Below are 21,539 nucleotides of genomic sequence, written 5' to 3' on the forward strand. Positions count from 1 at the left end.
CGTTTCGACAAGGATGCTTATCTGTTTAGGATAAAGCTCGCCGCGGACGGGAATCGAACCAGTGACCTAGCACTTACAAGGTAGGTGCGCTACTCTCCAAACTACCTTGACTGGTTTGAAAAAGTACTACAAGGGGTCCAAATTTTCAAAATCAGGAAATAGGTTAAAACACTTTTTTTTTTACTTTCCATTACCAATATGTTTGTCCCATTATTTCCCCCGACCTCCATGTCTCACATACCTCTGAGCAGAATGATGGCGAACAGAATGGCAAAGCACCCGAGGAAGAGGCCGACCTTGAACAAAATTTGACTCAAAGCGACGATGCGTTCAGTCCAAACTTCAAACTTGAAAGAAAAAAAGTTTTGATAAAGGGAGCTGCAACAATTAAGGTTTTATATTCCCGAAATCGAAAAGAGGACAGGATAGGAGAAAGCCAGCCGTTTCGACAAGGATGCTTATCTGTTTAGGATAAAGTTCGCCGCGGACGGGAATCGAACCGGTGACCTAGCACTTACAAGGTAGGTGCGCTACTCTCCAAACTACCTTGACCGGTTTGAAAAAGTACTACAAGGGGTCCAAATTTTCAAAATCAGGAAATGGATTAAAACACTTTTTTTTTTTTTACTTTCCATTACCAATATGTTTGTCCCATTATCTCCCCCGACCTCCATGTCTCACATACCTCTGAGCAGAATGATGGCGAACAGAATGGCAAAGCACCCGAGGAAGAGGCCGACCTTGAACGTGGTCCACGGACTCTGCTGCTCCCCTAGAGGGGGCACCCTCAGCCTCTTCATGGCCTTCTGCCGGTCACCCTCTTCCAGTTCCGAGGTCACGGTGGCCTCAGTCTCCGAGATGAGATGGTTGATGTCCTTGTTGACGTAGAAATGGGAGATGTCCACATGTTCGGCGCGCCATTTGGCCCCGACATCCACGTTTAGCAACTGAAGAGGAAGAAGAATAATATTAAAATCAGTGGTTTTGTGAGGCCAGCCACTCACTATCAGATAGACCTGATTTGTGAGTAAAACAGATGTCATTTGTGAGTGAAACAGGTGCCATTTGTGAGTAAAACAGGTGTCATTTGTGAGTAAAACAGGTGTCATTTGTGAGTAAAACAGGTGTCATTTGTGAGTAAAACAAGTGTCATTTGTGAGTAAAACAGGTGTCATTTGTGAGTAAAACATGTCATTTGTGAGTAAAACAGGTGTCATTAGGGGATCTGAGTAAGTGAAACAGGTAACCTCGTTGCAAGCTTTGAGTAAAATAGGTGTGAGTGTGAGTGAAACGGATGTCGTTTGTGAGTAAAACAGGTGTCATTAGGGGATCTGAGTAAGTGAAACAGGTAACCTCGTTGCAAGCTTTGAGTAAAATAGGTGTGAGTGTGAGTGAAACGGATGTCGTTTGTGAGTAAAGCAGGTGTCATTAGGGGATCTGAGTAAGTGATACAGGTGTCAAGAAACCGTAGGAAGATAAGCAGAGCTCTGACGGAGTGAAACAGGTGTCGTTTGCAAGTTTTAATTCAGTGAAACAGTTGTCGTTTGCAAATTTTAATTGAGTGAAACAGGTGTCGTTTGCAAATTTTAATTGAGTGAAACAGGTGTCGTTTGCAAATTTTAATTGAGTGAAACAGGTGTAGTTTGAAAGTGAAACAGGTGTCGGTATGAGTGAAACAAGGTCTAGGTTTGATTGAATCAGATATCAGTGCGAGCTTCGAATGATTACAACAGATTCGGGTTCGCGCCGATACCCCTAGGTTATATTAATTAGGTTGAATAGGTGGAGTGCTGCGAGTTAAATGATAAACTTTTAAAGCACTACGAATGGGAAAAATTGACAATAAAGCCTTGGACTGACTAAAGTTTAGTTATTTTAGAAGGCTCTTCTAGAGCCATTTCCCGTGCCATGTCCCTCCCGCCCCCACATCACGTCACGTTAGTTGAAGCAAATGAGAGAGGTTGTTTTTTTTCCAAGTACTGTAAGATAGGGTACTGTTGTCCCTTAAGGGTAATATTGCCCATATCCTTGGGGGGGAAAAAAGGTGGGCAGTATTACCTTAATTGGGGTTTTCACCAACCTTCGTTTTAACCCCCTAACAGCCTGTGTTACAAATGGAACTTTACAGGCCTTATAGGGGCTGAAGAATGGTGAAACCTACCTTATGGATAACATTAGAAGGGACAAATGTTACCCCAGTTTATGGTGCTCCTAGTTTTAGAAATTCACAGTGATATAGGGGTTAGTTTAGTCTGTAGGTTGAGTTTTGTGGTTCAAGTCAAAAGATTTAGGGGGGATAAACTAGGAATCATATTTTCACACGGGGGTTTTTTATGGCAAGACAAAAATGTTCAATGTTTACAAGCTTAAAAGGTTTCTCCTAAAATGCAGTCAACCATCGGCATCGGCCACCTAGCTAGGTTGTTTAGCGTGAGCTATTATTCACCGCTTCTCCCTGTTTAACCACAGTCGCTCTAATGGCGGCCACTTACGCCGAGACGGCATGTCAAACCGTCTTAACGTGTGAGGCGAAAAAACCTAGGTCCGTCAAGGAGACCGCGCCATTGGAGACGTTAGTCAGGGAGTGAACCAACTATGGTTAAACAGCGAGAATCAGAGTGGAACAGCTCACTCTAACCAGCCTCGATGGCAAATTTCAAAAGATTCTATCTCCTTTTAAAAAATACACATGCTCACGATCGATGGTTGACTGCAGTTCAGGATGAGCCGAAACATAGCTTAGTGAGTGGCTGGCTGGCCTCCTAGTGATGCGCTTTTTCCCTGGAATACAAATTTCCACTTGGTTTTTATTTTACCTTATCATGTTTCTTCAATATCTTCCTGAACCCGGTGAAGTTCAGGTTCTGATAGTTCTGCAACAGGATCAGACTCAAATAGTACTCGCTAAACGCCAGCTTCAACTCCTGTAGTTTGCGCGCCGGTACATCCGTCTTGTGGCGCGACAGGAGGAGCGCGCTCTTGCGCTTGGCCTTGGCGGACTTCATGGTCTCCTCCTGAGAGCGCTTCAGCTCGTTGCGCAAATTGGAGAATTTGCGCGTCGCCTCGGCCAGCTTCTCTGAAATCCAAAACCGATTTGAAAAATTACTTACAGAGCAAAAGAGAATTTGTCAATAATGAGATCTGCAATGATGTATGGAGCAGAAATTTGGGCAGTAAAGACGGATCAAAGACAAAGAAGAGACTGAAAGTATATGGCAGAATAGAGGATATTAGAGAGAAGGAAGTGTCAGTAGCAGAGGCACAAAACCGAGCAATTTGGATGAGAATGACCAACACACTACATAATGGGAAAAAGAAAACACACACACACACACACTTAAAAAGGATCAATTTAATTAAAATCGAACTCACCATTTAAGAGTTATCGCGCACTAAACGGACAGACTCATACAAAATCTTCGAGTTCCACATAAAACAAAGTTAAAAAGTTATGTTGAGTCAAATAAAAAGTTAAAGTATACCATCATCCACTTTCAAAAGTAGGACACATCGCGAACAACACGTTTCAAGATAATTATAGCGCCAAACTAAAAATAACAATAAAGACACTCTATTTCACTATCAATCTAAAAACCTGCCAGGATATAAAGGACAGTAAAAAGAACACATTGAAAACACTTGAATCCACTTCTAATCTCTAGGGTCTCCTGACAAAATTACAAAAAACTTGGGGTAAGAAGGTCCAAAGATGGTGACCAGCCACTGCTGCAAAAGCAGGAAGTCCGGAAGTACAAGATGTTTTTTTTTAGAGGTTTGTTTTTTAAACTGCTATAAAAGACATACTATTTGAGGTATGGTCTAGGACTCTAGGTTATACGAATCTTTGGATGCTTCCTTATTCCGGCGCCTGTCCGTTTCGGATTTGGGCGATCACGGCCATTTCGATTTTATCCGCTGCTTCTGCTTTCTAACAATCGATAAATCGACAGCGTCCACACCCTTACACGCAAAAAGACTAACAATAAGTTTCTCACACGCCAATCGATCGAACAAGGACTGAAAATCTGCTAAAAGATTGAACAAAAGACTGAACAAAAACAAAATGACTAACGCGACCACAAAGCACCTGATTATGGCAATCTCCGATCTAAAATTGAAACAAAGGAGTGATCTGTTCCGTTAGGCATTTGTCATCATGGTTTGTTCAAATTGATCCCAAGTGCAACGCAAACCCTTTGGCCTTGACTAAGAATATACCTAATATGAGATATCTTAAGGATGGATTACCTATCTTCAAATTAAAGTTAGATTACCCATACTAAAGGTCATAATGTTGAATGACCTTTGTATTATGGGTAGCATTCCTTTTCTTTTGTTTGTTTTAAAGGGAAGTTCTTAGTTGAGAGCATATTTATTTAGTTTTCTTTAAAGAAGAACTTAAAAAAGGTCCAAAGATAGTGGTCAGATCAACCACTGTTGCAAAAGCAGGTCCGGAAGTATAGAGTGTTTTTTTTTTTAGAGGTTTGTTTTTAAACTGCTATAAAAGACATACTATTTGAGGTATGGTCTAGATTATACGAATCTTTGGATGCTTCCTTCTTCCGGTGCCTGTCCGTTTCGGATTTGGGCGATCACGGCTCTTTCGATTTTATCCGCTGCTTCTGCTTTCTAACAACCGATAAATCGACAGCGTCCACACCCTTACACGCAAAAAGACTAACAATAAGTTTCTCACAAGCCAATCGATCAAACAAGGACTGAAAATCTGCTAAAAGATTGAACAAAAGACACAACCCTGGGGATTAGGTGTCCTAGAGTGTCCTAGACTAAAAGAGTCAATTAATAACACTACTCAGTCTTCTTCTTCGCCTTTTCCCGTGTTCAAATGGGGTCAGCGTTTTTCGTCAGCCTCTCAATCAGCCCTAGGGTGATTGCTTTGGGCTGACATTATTATCATTAGTCAGGCTGAGGGACTTGAAACAGGGAGAATACCAGTCTGAAATTCCCCTCGCTAATGAAATAGCAAAGGTTGAGTGCGAACGGCATCAATTCGTAAAAAATTTGTAGCGAAAACCAATAGATCAGTTGCGCTTACTTGGGTGATGTTTCAAAGTCATAGAGCAGGAAAAATGAGGACCAACGGAATTTTTCTTTTTCAACAAAAGACTAAACAAAAACAAAATGACTAACGCGACCACAAAGCACCTGATTATGGCAATCTCCGATCTGAAACAAAGGAGTGATCTGTTCCGTTAGACATTTTCATCATGGTTTGTTCAAATTGATCCCAAGTGCAACGCAAACCCCTTTGGCCTCAACAAATGGAATGTGCCTGAAGTTCCGATCCATTCGACCCCGGAAACATTTTGTAAGGTTCTGTTTAGCACATTTGTATTTCATATCGGACTGCCAGCCTAGTTAGCTTGGTTGGTAGTGCGTCTGCCTTGTAAGCGCTAGGCCGCGGGTTCGATTCCCGCCCGGGGCGGATTTTATCCTGATGGGATGATGTTCGTTCTCGGAACGGCTGGCTTTCTCCTATCCTGTCTTCCTTCTCTCTTCGATTTCGGGACGATAAGACCCTAGCAGTTACAGTTCCCTCTGTCAAACCTCTTAAAAAAAAAATAATAATATCGGACTTTTTCTTATTCTAAAAAGGACATTGCTGCCACGGGCCACTTATGGAGAAGAGGTTTGACAGAAGGAACTGTACTAAGGTCTTATCGTCCCGAAAGCGAAGAGAGAAGGAGGACAGGATAGGAGAAAGTCAGCCGTTCCGAGAACGAACATTATGCGTTTAGTATAAAATACTCGTACGCCCAGGGCAGGAATCGACCTCGCGACCTAGAGCTTACAAGGTAGACGCATTACCCTCCAAGCTAATTAGTTGGTCAGGAAACAGGAAACTTACATCGTCCTATCAAATCAACCAGCAACATAAACGTGTCATCTAAAATTGATCGGCCAAAACTTTTCCTTCCATTGCTTATTCCCAAGTTCAACCTCACTTCGATCAAAACACGAAAAAAATTAAAAACTTACAAAAACAGCACACAAATATTTTCACATTGACACGATAAAATTTATCGCTCTCAAATGAAAAAAAAATGGTGATAGAAAAGGGAAAATCTGGTTAGGTAACTTCTGAATTCCCCACAAGACAAGGGAGACAAAAGGATTAAAAAAAAAAAAAAAACTTGCAGACAAGGACCCCTCCGAAACCAAGCACAACTGGGAATCCAGCAAAAGACGACCAACGTCGAACCACTCAGAGTTGAAAAGTCTTGAATTGGGCTGAAAACGTCACCCATATTGATCCCAAGAAGACGCGTAAGCCCTTGAATTCCCAAAGAAGTCTAGACAGAAGACACAGGCAGAGAGAGCCCTTGAGTAAAATTCCCAAATAAACTAGAAAAGACAAAAACTTGAGAAGGGATTCCGTCACAATGAAAAACGTCATCTGCTTTGACTACGCCGACCCGTGTTCCAAAAAGAAGAAAAGCTGCTGTCGGGTCACAACCACGGGATCCCTCTGCATCAAATGCAAGCCAAACAAGTGTTGCACCAACAAGTGTTGCACCTACTCCTGCTGCCCACCGTCTTGCTGCAAGAAGAAGTGCAAAACTTCATGCAAGCCGACCTGCTGCAAATGCAAGTGCAAGCTCATCGCGCCCAAGTGTCCTTAATAATAATAATATCGGACTTTTTCTTATTCTAAAAAGGACATTGCTGCCACGGGCCACTTATGGAGAAGAGGTTTGATAGAAGGAACTGTAACTGCTAAGGTCTTATCGTCCCGAAAGCGAAGAGAGAAGGAAGACAGGATAGGAGAAAGCCAGCCGTTCCGAGAACGAACATTATGCGTTTAGTATAAAATACGCCCCGGGCAGGAATCGACCTCGCGACCTAGAGCTTACAAGGTAAACGCATTACCCTCCAAGCTAATTAATTGGTCAGGAAACTTACATCGTCCTATCAAATCAACCAGCAACATAAAAGTGTCATCTAAAATTGATCGGCCAAAACTTTTCCTTCCATTGCTTATTCCCAGTTCAACCTCACTTCGATCAAAACACGAAAAACATTAAAAACTTACAAAAACAGCACACAAATATTTTCACATTGACACCATAAAATTTACCGCTGTCAAATGAACAAAAAAATGGTGATAGAAAAGGGAAAATCTGGTTAGGTAACTTCTGAATTCCCCACAAGACAAGGGAGACAAAAGGATTAAAAAAAAACTCGAATATAAGTACATGATTAACACCAGATGATCTCCAGCCATACACATTAACACCCATGAGGAATATGAACTGAATAATAAGCAGAGGACCTCGGTACAGTCTCATGGCCATCTTGAAATCCTCTTGACTTGTGTCAACGTCGAACTACTCAGAGTTGAAAAAGTCTTGAATTGGGCTGAAAACGTCACCCAAATTGATCCCAAGAAGACGCGTAAGCCCTTGAATTCCCAAAGAAGTCTAGACAGAAGACACAGGCAGAGCCCTTGAGTAAAATTCCCAAATAAACTACAAAAGACAAAAACTCGAGAAGGGATTCCGTCACAATGAAAAACGTCATCTGCTTTGACTACGCCGACCCGTGTTCCAAAAAGAAGAAAAGCTGCTGTCGGGTCAAGCACAAAAGGAAATGTGTTTCAATATTGCACTCAGGGTGACGTTATTTCAGCTTAATTCAGAGGAAGACATGCAAACAAACAGACATACGGATGCGGACTAAACTAAATGCAAAATTTGACTCAAAGCGACGATGCGTTCAGTCCAAACTTCAAACTTGAAAGAAAAAAAAAAAAAGTTTTGATAAAGGGAGCTGCAACAATTAAGGTTTTATATTCCCGAAATCGATTTTTTTAAGAGGTTTGACAGAGGGAACTGTAACTGCTATGGTCTTATCGTCCCGAAACCGAAGAACCGTCTTGCTGCAAGAAGAAGTGCAAAACTTCATACAAGCCGACCTGCTGCAAATGCAAGTGCAAGCTCATCGCGCCCAAGTGTCCTGTTTTAAGTAATTAGGTAGGTATTTATTATTATGTACTTTTATTTGCATTATTAGTATTATTATTATTATTTTTTTTTTTAATCAATTATTTCCTTGGCGCTTTGTCAGTACTGGATTCATGCAGGTTGATAAAACAGATCACTACGTATCAGTATTGGTAGATTTTTGTTGGTTTGTTTTTTAAAGTTTGACATAGGGAATTGTGATTTGTCTGGATAGGAGTCCCTAATAATTTATTGCCTTTCTCTCTATCGGCCGGCCTAGTTAGATTAAACAGATTTGATTCCCGCAGGTCGGACTTAAGGTTCGTTCTCGGAACGGCTGGCTTTCTCCTATCCTGTCTTCCTTCTCTCTTTACTTTCGGGAGAACACGACTTCAGCAGATCCCTCTATCAAACCTCTCCAAAAAAAACCCTCTCTATTCTACAATTCTACGGGTTTCAGAAAAATATTTTCACACAGCTATGAAACTGAATGATTTCAATAAACATAAACTTGGTAAAAATGAATTCGTTTCACAATTTAACAAACACGAAAATGTCAACAAAAAAATTGACTACGTCAAGGTTTGATTGATAAGCTGAGGGGAAAATCAGTTAAGAAAAATTGTTTTGACTCCCGTAGTGGTGTAGAACGAAGACTGAGCCCTTTAGCAAAGAGTTACATCACACGACCAACCCCTAGGTCTATACATTTTATGTTACCTTCGAGAGTGATTCAGTGATTCGTGATTCTGTCTGGCTGGAGGATTTTAAACATGGAGGATACCTACCAGCTATTTTTTTTTATTTTTGTTTTTAAATTTAATTTAATTTTTTTTTTATTTTATTTTTATTTATTTTTTTTTTTTTTGAAGAGGGGAGAACTTTTGGCAGCGGAAAAACCGCCGGAAACTATATGCGATTTTGTTCGTCAATTCCCTCTATGTGCTCGATGTTCGATGCTCTCCGCTCAACTCTGTTCTTAGTCTTACAGAGAAAATTAAATAAAAACACATGGAAGTAAGTGGGTAAGGTAAGGAATAGTAAGCTTGTATTCCGATCTCAAATACATAAAATTTCTCTTTTCCTTGACACATTCCATGGACAAGTTTGCACTTGGAAAAGTACATGTAGCCATGGCCACCACTGAAGTTGGTCATTTAAGTATTGTTCACAGGTTCAACTGTGTAAAGTTAAAATTCCTTTCTTCTTTCTCATTAGTCATTATGATTATGATTAACGGCATTGAAATTTCTTTTTCTTCTTCTTCTTCTTCTTCTCCTTCTTCTTCTTCTTCTTCTTCTTCTTCTTCTTCTTCTTCTTCTTCTTCTTCTTCTTCTTCTTCTTCTTCTCCTTCTTCTCCTTCTTCTCCTTCTCCTCCTCCTTCTCCATCTTCTTCTTCTCCCCCTTCCATTTCAACAGGGGCTCCATCAGCATTCTTCCCGAGCTCGCATGCGCGCCTTCAGCTGCAACCGCTTATACTTGCACACATAATGCCAGATGGCGCCCTTGATTAGAACCAGCGCCAGTGTTGCGGCACAAATGTCACCCACCCAACTGGGGATCATGACGGAACCCCCGGGAAATTGTCCAATCAGGTGAACGCACGAGAGAGTTAAGTTTTTATTTTTATTATTATTTGTTTAATAAAATTTATTGGGGTGCGTCAACAGGGAACAATTGAGTTTCTTTGCTTTGAATTCTCGCAGTTTTTTAGTATTTAATTAATTAGGTATTTATTATTATGTACTTTCATTTGCATTATTAGTATTATTATTATTATTTATTTTTTTTAAATCAGTTATTTTCTTGGCGCCTTGTCAGTACTGGATTCATGCAGGTTGATAAAACAGATCACTACGTATCAGTATTGGTAGATTTTTGTTGGTTTGTTTTTTAAGGTTTGACATAGGGAATTGTGATTTGTCTGGATAGGAGTCCCTAATACCTAATTTATTGCTTTTCTCTCTATCGGACGGCCTAGTTAGATTAAACAGATTTGATTCCCGCAGGTCGTACTTTATCCTAAACAGATAAGGTTCGTTCTCGGAACGGCTGGCTTTCTCCTATCCTGTCTTCCTTCTCTCTTTACTTTCGGGAGGACACGACTTCAGCAGATCCCTCGATCAAACCTCTCCAAAAAAGCTCTCTCTATTCTACAATTCTACGGGTTTCAAAAAATATTTTCACACAGCTATGAAACTGAATACTTTCAATAAACATAAACTTGGTAAAAATTAATTCGTTTCACAATTTTAACAAACACGAAAATGTCAACAAAAAAATTGACTACGTCAAGGTTTGATTGATAAGCTGAGGGGAAAATCAGTTAAGAAAAACTGTTTTGACTCCAGTCCCATAGTGGTGTAGAACGAAGACTGAACCCTTTAGCAAAGAGTTATATCACACGACCAACCCCTAGGTCTATACATTTTATGTTACCTTCGATAATGATTCTGTCTGGCTGGAGGATTTTAAACATGGAGGATACCAGCTATTTTTTTATTTTTATTTTATTTATTTATTTTTTTTTTGAAGAGGTTTGACAGAGGGAACTGTAACTGCTATGGTCTTATCGTCCCGAAATCGAAGAGAGAAGGAAGACAGGATAGGAGAAAGCCAGCCGTTCCGCGAGAACGAACATTATCCCATCAGGATAAAATCCGCCCCGGGCGGGAATCGAACCCGCGGCCTAGCGCTTACAAGGCAGACGCACTACCAACTAAGCTAACTAGGCTGGCAAATTGAAGATTACACAGGCCAGTAAGAAGTCCAACTACTGGACTCGTGTAAACACAATTGGGGTCCAGACTCCAGTAACATTCCAGTCCAGTTAGCTTCAAAATCGAGTTGGCAATTCAAAGATTTGTTTGTACCGTACCTACCTAGGTAGTTATTCCATTTCGATTTTAGAAGAAGAAAAGTCTAAGACGAAATTTGAAACCTCAGCATGGAGGTTATGGAAATTTTTCGTTCGACAAAATTCAGCAGAAAAGAAAAAACTTCATTTTGGACAGTATTTGGATGTTGGAATGATTCCAAAGACTTGGCTGTCATCGAGGTGTTTAGCTTCTAGCCAGCCTTGTGTTCTAGGAATTGAATCTGATAACGATTTTGTTATAAATTGGGACTCAGACTTAGACTGAGGCTGGGTTAAATTCAATGAATTGGGAGTTGGGAGCTCACAGAATAGTGTACAAATACAAATTGTCACCAAAGTGTCCCCGATTTTATCTTATTCTTTCTCTTCTTCCTCTACTACTACTCCTCCTCCTCTACTACTACTCCTCCTCCTCCTCCTCCTGCTCTTGGTCTTCTGCTTTTTCTTCTTCTTCCTCCTCTTCTTTTGCTTCTTCAACATGAGAAATAATGTCCCATTTTTTTCTGATAAGTCCCATAAATTTGTCGTCAGAATAAAAACTGTCATGTAGGTTAGGCGGTAATGTTGTTATTCGTCGCTTTTTCTTCGAATTTCATTTTTGACCGAAAATTTTTCGTTCCAGAATGTAAAAAACGTGCCGCATGTAATGCAAAATTTTGTTTAACTATTAGTACATATAGGTGACATAATTCCATTACATAGTATGGATATTGTTGAAACTATGTTAAGATTTTTTGAACAAATCAGGGGTTCTTCAAAATTATGAAAAGTCTTCTTTTGAATACACCCCCCAGATTACATTTTTACTCTTTGTTTTCCTTTTATTTTATTTTTATTTATTTTTTTTTTTTTTATTATTATTATTTTTTTTTTTTTCAAGAAGTTTTTCCGAAGGACAGGATAGGAGAAATCCAGCCGTTCCGAGAACGAATCTTATCTATGTATTTAAGATAAAGTCGGCTCCGGGTGGTTTGGAATCAATGGCCTAGCGCTAACAAGGCAGGCACGCTACCCTGGAAGTTACTCGTAACTAGGCTGGCTAACATGGCTCTTAAAGAAGGGAGAAACAGAGATTGGAGAAGGGGAGAGAAATACCTACCTAGGAAGAGACAAAGTGCATAATATTATTAGTAGCATTGAAATAGATCAGTTGCGCTTACTTGGGTGATGTTTCAAAGTCATAGAGCAGGAAAAATGAGGACCAGCGGAATTTTTCTTTTTCTTCTAAGACTTCTAGATACCGAGATTAATCGATTTAAAAAATACAGGTAAATCGTGAAGTTTGATGACGTCATAATTCATGACTCCCGCTTCGTTTGTTTGTGCGCAAGCGTTTCTGCGCATTTTGATGTTAAGTCTGACGTCACAACTCTTTGAACTTTGTCATTGGAACGGCAATTAAAAATTGAATTTTCGACCTTTTAAAGTTACTTTTTTGGAGTTTTGACCTCAGATTCGAATTTTTCACAACTTTTTACGTAGGAATCGACCTTTTATTAATAATATTTTCCCAATTGCAACTGCTCCATTGTCCGCCCAAAGCAATCACCATAGGGCTGATTGAGATGCTGGCGAAAAACGCCAACCCCGTCTGAACACGGGAATAGGTGAGGAAGAAGAATATTATTATTACCTTTCAAATACATACTAGAAGCAGCAGGAGACGTCACCAAAGATTCGTTTACATCAAGTCTATGTTTCAAGACGACAATATCCGGTACCCTCCCACACTTAGCAGGAACTCCGAGCAGAAATTTAACCGGCTCTCCAACACGATCAGAGGTCATCCTCGGGCGGGACTCGAACCCGGGACTGTCTGCATGGTACGCCTACACCGAAACCGGTCCAGAGGGAACCTAACCCATGTTTTTGTCCGCGCGAAATCGGAAAAATATTGACGACCTATCGATATTCGATTTACTTTTGCACTTTTTATGTTACCTTTTATTATTATTTTTTTACTTTCTTTTTCCTTTATTTTTTATTTTATTATTATTATTTTTCTCTCTCTTTTTACTTTTTTAGATTTCGGTTGAGATTCCAAGAATCGTGTTTGAATAATGAGGAAACACTAAATTATAAAACTTTTCTTTTGCTTTACACAGGCGTGTTATGTTTTAAATCACCTAATTACCTACCTAAAATTAATATAAGTCTGAATTTGAAATTTTATTTACCTAAAGCTTTAAATATTACTTCTAGTTATCAAGTAAATTGTGCAAGAAGTTTCATGGTTGGGTGAAGGCAGCTAAATGGTGGTTGGACGAGAGAGCTCATGTAAGAACCTCTGGTATTAAAAAAGTAAAATTTGAGGTCAGTTCACAAAGGTCAGTTAATTAATGGAAGCGTACAAAAAAAAAAAAAAAAAAACTCGACTCTAAATTATTCTAGGCTGGCAGTGAGGATCTTTTTTCGTACCTGCTGATTGACCCCTTAAGCCTACAACTCACGATGAGTTTTATCGTATCAGTCCATCGCATGCAATAGAACTCATCGTGAATGGGGAATTTCTATCCGATAAGTTTGTCTGATGGAAATAAATGCTCAATCTAATATATAAAAATGAATGTGTGTGTGTTTGTTTGTTCGAACTTTATGCTTGGCCAAACCGCTCATCCGATTGCTATAAAACTTCGTCAACTTATTACTTGCACTCCCTTGAAGGTTATAGGCTATTTTCCGGTTCGTTTTTGTTAAGCTACGCCGAGCAAGACCATTAAATGGATGAGTGACATGAACGGCCATGCCTATTGAACGGCCATGCCTATTGAACGGCCTAATTGAACGGCCATTCAATATTTTTATCGTATCAGTTGAACTTATCCCTACCGTGTGTGGGGGTTTTTCTATCAGATATCAGGTAAGTTGTAGCAATGTCTAGAATCTAGATCCTCCGCGGCGTTTTTCGTCAGCTTCTCAATCAGCCCTAACTAGGGTGATTGCTTTGGGCTGACATTTGGTTTTGGCTACAAAAAAAATTACGAGTGGATGCCTTTCGCACTTGAACCTTGCTATTTCGTTGGCAAAGATTGAGGGGGATTTCAGGCCGGTATCCTCCCAGAACCCCAACTCCTAAAAAACTGAAATTTGGTAGGATTTTGCCGAAATCGGTTCAGGTTCTCGAGTTATGATCAATTTTCCCTGACAAAGCACAGGCAACCTGCTATGTATTTTATACTTACGAGCACTTGAGTATACTCTGGTTGGCCAAATCTCCTCCGATCTGTTGTATAAGAGATATAAGCACGGGTTGTTCCAGAGGACAAGGGTTTATATCAAACAGAGTAGATGGGTCTACATTCTCACATACGTACAATACAAGAGATAGGTTCTGTGCAGTAAGGGCCTGGAATTAAAAAAAAAATAGTAATCGATTTGCCTGTGGACCTAAAATATAGTCACAATTTGCCTGGTTTCTGAAATTCTCACTGTTGTCAAAATTTAAATTTCAAAATCTCCGAGCCCGAGTGGGTATCACACGTGGTTTTGCACACCGCAGACCACGGGTTCAATTCTTAGAATACACCTCTTCACACGGTCTCGTCAGGACAATTGAGTAGCTACTTTAATCGAGTTGCGACCAGTGGCGGCATTACCAGATTAAAAAAAATGTAAAAGTAGAAGAATCAAAACACTACGATGGAGAGGTTTCTTCTAGGTTTAATTAACTTGGCGCGGGATTTGAACCCAGAACCTCCAGTCTACCTACCTGTTGGAAGGCAGCGTTATGTGAGATTTTTTTTTTTTACTTTTAGAGTATGTAGGTAAAAAATGGAAATACAAACTAATACAAACTCCTGATTTTTTCACACTCAAGTGTACCTACATACATGCTTCAAGTGAATGGATCATACATACCTGACTGCTAAGTGTTTGTATGGTTGCTGCCATCTTCTGTAGGCTGAGCACTATGGTCTCCAAAGCAGGATCTGGAACACCTCCGCCAATATGACTATCTTCATTAAACATAGGCCCTCCATTGTACGCACTGAAATAACCACGACGTTATATATTTAGTTAAAAATGTTAAAACTTGTACTCGTTTTTCGATTACAAATATTTAAATGGGTTACTTCCTGGTGTTCTTGTGTTGACCCAGCTCCTAAATGGGAAGTATTGTGTCTCTTCTCGCCCATCTGATGAGAGACATACTACGGGATGGGCATGCTACAACACAGGCCACATGCGTCTAAAACGCAGGCCACATGCGTCTAATGTAGCAGTTGTTTCATTGCTACGAAATAAAAACGGCTGTGAAAAACTATCTGTTAAAAGAGCCGGTTCCCAATATCATCAATGAAAATTTTCATCTCGTTGCAGAACGGGTCCATTGTCTCCAGAGCGAGACCTTTGAAGATGTACCCGTCCTGGATAAGGTTTGTATTATTGGGAACCGGCTCTGCGAAAAGACAGGTGACGTGAAGGCGAAATCCTTCCTCTACCAAAGGATTGGTTTGGCCGTCCAGCGCGGGAATGGGGCAAGTGTGGAGGGGACCTTCCCAACTAGAGACAGATTTGACGAGGTGTTTGGCTTGTAATCTTAAATTACTATGTTTTTCTGTGGTTGATTCTCAAAATAAATAACTATAGTATCTGTTAAAAATTTAAGTGGAGTTATTAAGCATTAGATCACGGGGCGAACTTTATTCTTCTCGGAACGCCTAGCTTTCTCTTCTCCCATGTTGTCCTCATAGTCTCTTCGCTTTAGGGACAGTGGGACCTTCGTTTTTTACAGTTCCCTCTATAAAAACTTCTTATTTTTTCAAGTCACCCATTCGATTACTCACCATGCTCAATGTAGCTTTACTTACCGTTTCTTAGGTTGGGTTTCTATTACTGGGGTTTTCTTCTCAGGTTTGACTTTGTGTACTGGAGGAGCGTCAGGCCAATCTGTATTATCTACAGGACCATCTTGTCCTTTGTCATTGGAGTTACTGCGAAACATAACACCAGGGGACACGGTTAGTCCAGTAATAGAGTACTTGTTTAGATGGTCCCTGGTTCGATTTCCAAAGTCGACGAAAATTGTATTAATTAGACTTGCGCTTTTTTGCAATGAACTCTTTTTTTCAATGCAATGAATATGTAAAAATTTGCACTTATATTTCTTGTTGTTGTTGTTGTTGTTGTTGTTCTTGTTGTTGTTGTTGTTCTTGTTGTTGTAGCCGAATGGTAATGGCATAATAAAGAGAAGATATCTTTTTTTATCAGCCATACACCGGGGTGACGGACTCTATCTCTAGCCATGTTTAATTGGCTCGTCCTGAGCCGCAGTCAATCATCGTGGATCGTGAGGACTTGGGCTTGTTCTTTGAAAGTAAAGAGAGAACCCTTTGAAGAACTGCCAGCTAGCTAGGCTGGTTAGGGTTAGCTGCTCTCCTCTCTGTTTATAGTCGCACAGCCAGATGCTAGTCTACTCTCTGTTTAACGTCCCCTAGACAGAGATTCCACAAGATAGTGTAAAAAAATCTAAACCACGATTTATTTGTGGTGAAGCTGAGAGCTTCTTCACAATTTTTTTGTTGATATCACAGCATTACTAATAACCTCCTTTACTATTTCTGACATTTCTATAATTTTTCTTTCTTTTTACAGAGCCGAAAAAACTTCAACACCGCCCGGAATGGAACCCGAGACCTCCAGAGTGTGATACCCACTCGGCCACGGAGGTTGCATAGTCCTATTCTAGAAGATCGCTATGGTATTGGACTCACGTGGTAACGTCAGTATAAGGCTGCATGATTTCTTCAACTTCTCGACTGGGAGAACTACCGCTGCTCACATCCCCAGCTATTTCCCTTGCGAAAGAAATAGCTAAGGTTGAGTGTGAACGGCATCCACTCGTAAAATTTTCGTAGTGTCCAAAGCAATCACCCTAAGGGCTGATTAAGAGGCTGACAAAAAACGTTTTGCAACAATGGGGCGATTTTCAGTATTTCTAAATTATTCAGAATGATTCACCTGGTTAGCTTTATAAAATAAAGCATGATTCCAAAAATGCCGCTACTTTCGCTAATTTCTCATGACCCAACTCTTGGTAATTATTCAGAAGAAAGCTCCATTTTGCGTTTAACCTAACCCTAATAATAACACTGGTCACTGCTCATTTGTGACAACTCCTATTTGTAGCAGTTTTCCATTGACGTGACTTCTGAACAAGTACTACTTAAATCTTGAACAAGCTCCTGGCCAAAACACTCGGACAGTTTGGTTCCTTATTCAGATGACTCATCAAAACAAAACGGCCAATGAAACAATAATAATTAAATCTTGACGGAGGACTCTGTAAGATAACTTTGTGAATGTCCATTTATATTTTTGAAATGAAGGGAATTAACCTTGTGAATTGTATTAGTTACTTCCCTTCATTTCAAAAATAATACATAATTAAATCCCGTAAAAACCCTACAATTTTGTGGTACTTATACTTACCCAACTTTATCAGTGGCGGCATTACCAGAATAAAAAGGAGGCTCTTAGGCCAGCCACTCACTATCAGGTATTAGGTAGACCTGACAGGCGGACCTGATCAGGTCTACCTGATAGTAAGTGACTGGCCTTAGTAATGCTGTGATGTCCACAAAAAATGTGAAGGAGCTTTCTGTTTTACCACAAATAAACCACGATAATTTAGATGTAAATATTATCTTGTAAATAAAGTTTGATTAAAATGTTTAAGTAAGGGTGGGTTTCACCAACCTACTTTTTAGCTCGTAACAGCCTGTTAGATTAACAGCCTTGTTGAGCCTATAATATGTCATGTGTCCTCCACATGGCAAACATCCACAAAGATATCAAATGTGACCTTACAGACTGTTAGCTTAACAGGCCTTCCAAGAGCTGAAAAATTATTGGTGATATCCACCCTAACAATATTTGTTATACCAGGTGATGGAGGAGCTAAAGCTAGACCCCAACCAGACTCTCCTGTGCCAGGGCACCCTCAGGCCAGACCAGAGCTTTCTGTTTCACCACAAATAAACCACGATAATTTAGATGTAAATATTATCTTGTATATAAAGTTTGATTAAAATGTTTAAGGGTGGGTTTCACCAACCTACTTTTTAGCTCGTAACAGCCTGTTAGATTAACAGCTCTGTTGAGCCTATAATATACGTATCATGTGTCCTCCACATGGCAAACATCCACAAAGATATCAAATGTCACCTTACAGACTGTTAGCTTAACAGGCCTTCCAAGAGCTGAGAAATTATTGGTGCAATCCACCGTAACAATATTTGTTATACCAGGTGATGGAGGAGCTAAAGCTAGACCCCAACCAGACTCTCCTGTGCCAGGGCACCCTCAGGCCAGACCTCATAGAGTCCGCCTCTCATCTGGCTAGCAACAAGGCCGATGTTATCAAGACTCATCACAACGATAGTCCGCTGATCCGCGCTCTCAGAGAACAGGGCAAAGTTATTGAGCCCCTCAAAGACTTCCACAAAGATGAGGTAAGTAGAGTGTTTAAGAGGTTTAATAGAGGGAACTGTAATGGAGGGAAGAGGGAGTGGTCTGGCTGGAGTCTTTAAACAGGGAGCATACCAGCCTGAAATTTCCCTGGCTAAGAATCAGCAAATGTTGAGTGCGAAGGGTAAAAATTTGTAGCCAAAACCAAATGTCAGCCCAAAAGCGATCACCCTAGGACTGATTGAGGATGGTAGAATTTAGGCCCTGGTGGATTACATACTAACTGCCCTTTATGCTCACAGCAAACACCCATGAATACTGCAGTACTGCACACTTAATAAATTGTTCTGCCGTGGAAGCTAGCAGTGATATTGGGACGCGCGTAGGAAAATGACCTAATAGCTAATTTATTCCTTTGCATTTGTAAACAAGAACAACATGACCTACTAATTACTTTCCCATCTGTTTGATTTCAGGTCCGCAAGCTAGGTTTAGATTTAGGTTTAACTCCTGAGGTTGTCATGAGGCACCCGTTCCCCGGACCTGGTTTGGCTATTCGAGTGATCTGTGGCGAGGAGAGATATATTGAGAAGGATTACTCGGAAACTCAAGTCCTGGTGAAGATTATAGTCGAGTATGATCAAATGTTTAAGAAGGTGAGTGATCCTGTTTGTCCATTGTGCTCTGTGTTTGACGGTAAACTTTTTAATGAATCCATCAGGAGACATTTTTTCATTCAAAGACGTTTAAAAAGAACTGTCTCACCCAAAAATTAAAAAAAATATTTTTCATTTCGCGTCTAGAAAATATTTAATGAACAAAAAAAATTATTTTCGAGGTAAGTAAAATTCATTGTATTCTCCCCCTGGAACCATCATGTTTAACTTTCTTTACTGTGGTCTGTGGCCTCAATGTCAATAGATTTATATTCAAAATACCCTATCTCAATTACAATCCGAGGGCCTTATTTATTTAGGTAGTTCAATGATAAGTTTCAGACCAAATTCACCCCAGAGTGTTGGTTTGAATCACTGATGTTCTGACCCATTTTTACGCCCTAATACCTGTAGAATATTATTACCAATGTCAATGAAATTTTTATAGTTGTTTTATTTTCCCGGCAGAGTTTACTTTTACTTACAAAATGAATTTTTTATAATTTTTTGTCAATACCCTCTGTGAGATACGTTTACTATTCTAACACTCAGAATCAAAGCACTTGTTTTTATATGTTATTGGTGTTACCCTTTGTTTAGATCTACCCTAAGTAACTGAACATCTAAATTACCTTGAAGGAAATCTCTTTTTGTTTTTTACCTACTAATGTTTAAACATTATATTATTTATTACTTTGTCTTATTTTATTATTCCTTTTGTACAGTACTTCGTTTTCTTTTTTTCAAAGAAAAATAAAACTATGTTCAGTTATTACTTTAAATTAAACACAGTAATTTTATTTTATTTTTTTCTTGGTACAGTCACAAAGAGACAGTCGTAAATCAAACTAACGAAATTCTGAAACTAAATGCTCGATTGATTCGTAATAGATAAAAAAAAACATAAATCTTTGAAGCAGTTTAATACTCTAGATTAGAGCTTTTGGAAAAAATCGCGACCTAAATTCTGAGCTCATGCCCATACTTGTGTTTCATAGCAGACTGTACACAGCTCAGCATTTCTTGGTAAGCTTCCGCCCACACAGTACTTTCCTTCTTCCCAACATGTCTCCTTAGAAACCTCAGCAAGATGACAATAGGATTCAGATGCCTCTCCTCGACTAGGTTACTTAAATATTCCGAGAACATTTCAATATCACTAGGCTCAGGTTGTGACTCACACATCCATTCTCTTAGCATGGTACGCATCTCCTGCAGACTTACGTTAGAGCTGAGTATATGCGATGTTGTAGTATCTAAGATAGAGGTTGACATGTCTAGAATAGGGCTTGGACTAGGTGTTCTTACTAATGTATGGGAATCAGCGCATATAATGTCTTGTGCTAAAGGTTCAGTAGTATTTTGTTCACGACTCAACACGCTTTGTTGTCTACATAAATCATCTAATACTTCCTGCCTGATATCTTCTGGTAACGCATTCAAAAAACTCTCGTCTAGATTATCAGGCACAACATTGATATGAGGTGTGGATTCTTTTGTTTCCGTAGACGTCTTCAAGATGCTCAATTGTTCAAGTGTCCTTGCGGATTCCCGACCTACTGTTGCAAGTGCAAGATTGTCTGTCCCTGCCCGTGTGGTCCTTCCTGTGAACCGTGCAAGTCCTGCTGTGAGCCGTGCGACCCGTGTTGTGACCCTTGTGACCCCTGTTGCGACTCTTGCGATTCTTGCTGCGATCCTTGTGATCCTTGCTGTGACCCTTGTGATCCTTGCTGTGACCCTTGTGATTCTTGCTGTGACCCTTGTGAATCTTGCTGTGAGGAATACTGCTGTACGCTCCGGTGTAAGACGAAGAATAACAAGAAGACTTACGAACTAGTATGTAAAAAGCCAAAGCCTTGTTGTAACCCGTGTGATAGCGACTGCTGTGACGATTCGTGTTGAGTGTTGTGCTGTACTATACTCGGATACAAAGCTTCTCGTGTGTGACAAGGGAGAGCACTCACACATCCTGAGTGTCTCAAGTCAAAGGAATGGCAAGAATGCTTGATAATAAAATTGATAACGCAATCGCCAGATTTCTAATTTCTAGTCACTTTACATTAGGTTACAGAGTGGAGGGGAGAGCTTAGAGCAGATTTTATTTTGCCCTCAGCTCTATAGTCTAATAGATAGAGGAATTTAACAATGCATTACCTTGCAATAATTAAAACAAGCGATTTTTTTTATATATATATATATATATATATGATTCACTATCAGATAGACCTGACAGGTATACCTGATCAGGTATAATACCTAACATCTGATGAGCACACTCACTATCAGATAGATCTGACTGGTACACCGGATCAGGTATAATACCTAACACCTGATGAGCACACTCACTATCAGGTAGACCTGACAGGTACACCTGATCAGGTATAATACCTAACACCTGATGAGCACACTCACTATCAGGTAGACCTGACAGGTACACCTAATCAGGTATAATACTTAACACCTGATGAGCACACACACTATCAGGTAGACCTCATCAGGTGCACCTGCTGTCAGGTCTACCTGATAGTGAGTGGCTAGCCTGAGGTTGTGGATCACTAACGCTTCGGATTTAGAGTTTTATATAATAACTCGCACTTCGTGCTCGGGAGGGGGGCTTCGCCCCCCTCTTTT

At 40.0% G+C, this 21,539-nt stretch overlaps 2 protein-coding genes and 1 long non-coding RNA gene across 3 annotated transcripts; 1 reads left to right on the plus strand and 2 right to left on the minus strand.

The window, feature by feature from the left end:
* Positions 1 to 662: 662 nt before the first annotated feature.
* LOC103524227 (xenotropic and polytropic retrovirus receptor 1-like) lies at positions 663 to 13,134 on the minus strand. The gene is made up of 3 exons (XM_026833357.1): positions 12,476 to 13,134; positions 2,817 to 3,076; positions 663 to 947 (listed from the first exon to the last, which is right to left on the minus strand). The coding sequence occupies exons 1-3, from the start codon at positions 12,627 to 12,629 to the stop codon at positions 678 to 680; spliced, it is 684 nt and encodes a 227-aa protein (XP_026689158.1). The 5' UTR covers positions 12,630 to 13,134; the 3' UTR covers positions 663 to 677.
* LOC113473893 lies at positions 1,027 to 2,186 on the plus strand. The gene is made up of 2 exons (XR_003395692.1): positions 1,027 to 1,504; positions 1,604 to 2,186. It is a non-coding gene; the product is annotated as an uncharacterized LOC113473893 (long non-coding RNA).
* A 1,530-nt stretch (positions 13,135 to 14,664) lies between the features above and the next one.
* On the minus strand, positions 14,665 to 16,633 carry LOC103524247. Its single transcript, XM_026833346.1, has 3 exons — positions 16,557 to 16,633; positions 15,654 to 15,776; positions 14,665 to 14,830 (listed from the first exon to the last, which is right to left on the minus strand). The coding sequence occupies exons 1-3, from the start codon at positions 16,580 to 16,582 to the stop codon at positions 14,665 to 14,667; spliced, it is 315 nt and encodes a 104-aa protein (XP_026689147.1). The 5' UTR covers positions 16,583 to 16,633.
* Positions 16,634 to 21,539: the final 4,906 nt, after the last annotated feature.

The sequence above is a fragment of the Diaphorina citri genome, unplaced genomic scaffold (genome assembly GCF_000475195.1).
Source record: "Diaphorina citri unplaced genomic scaffold, Diaci psyllid genome assembly version 1.1 scaffold89, whole genome shotgun sequence".
Lineage (NCBI taxonomy): Eukaryota > Metazoa > Arthropoda > Insecta > Hemiptera > Psyllidae > Diaphorina > Diaphorina citri.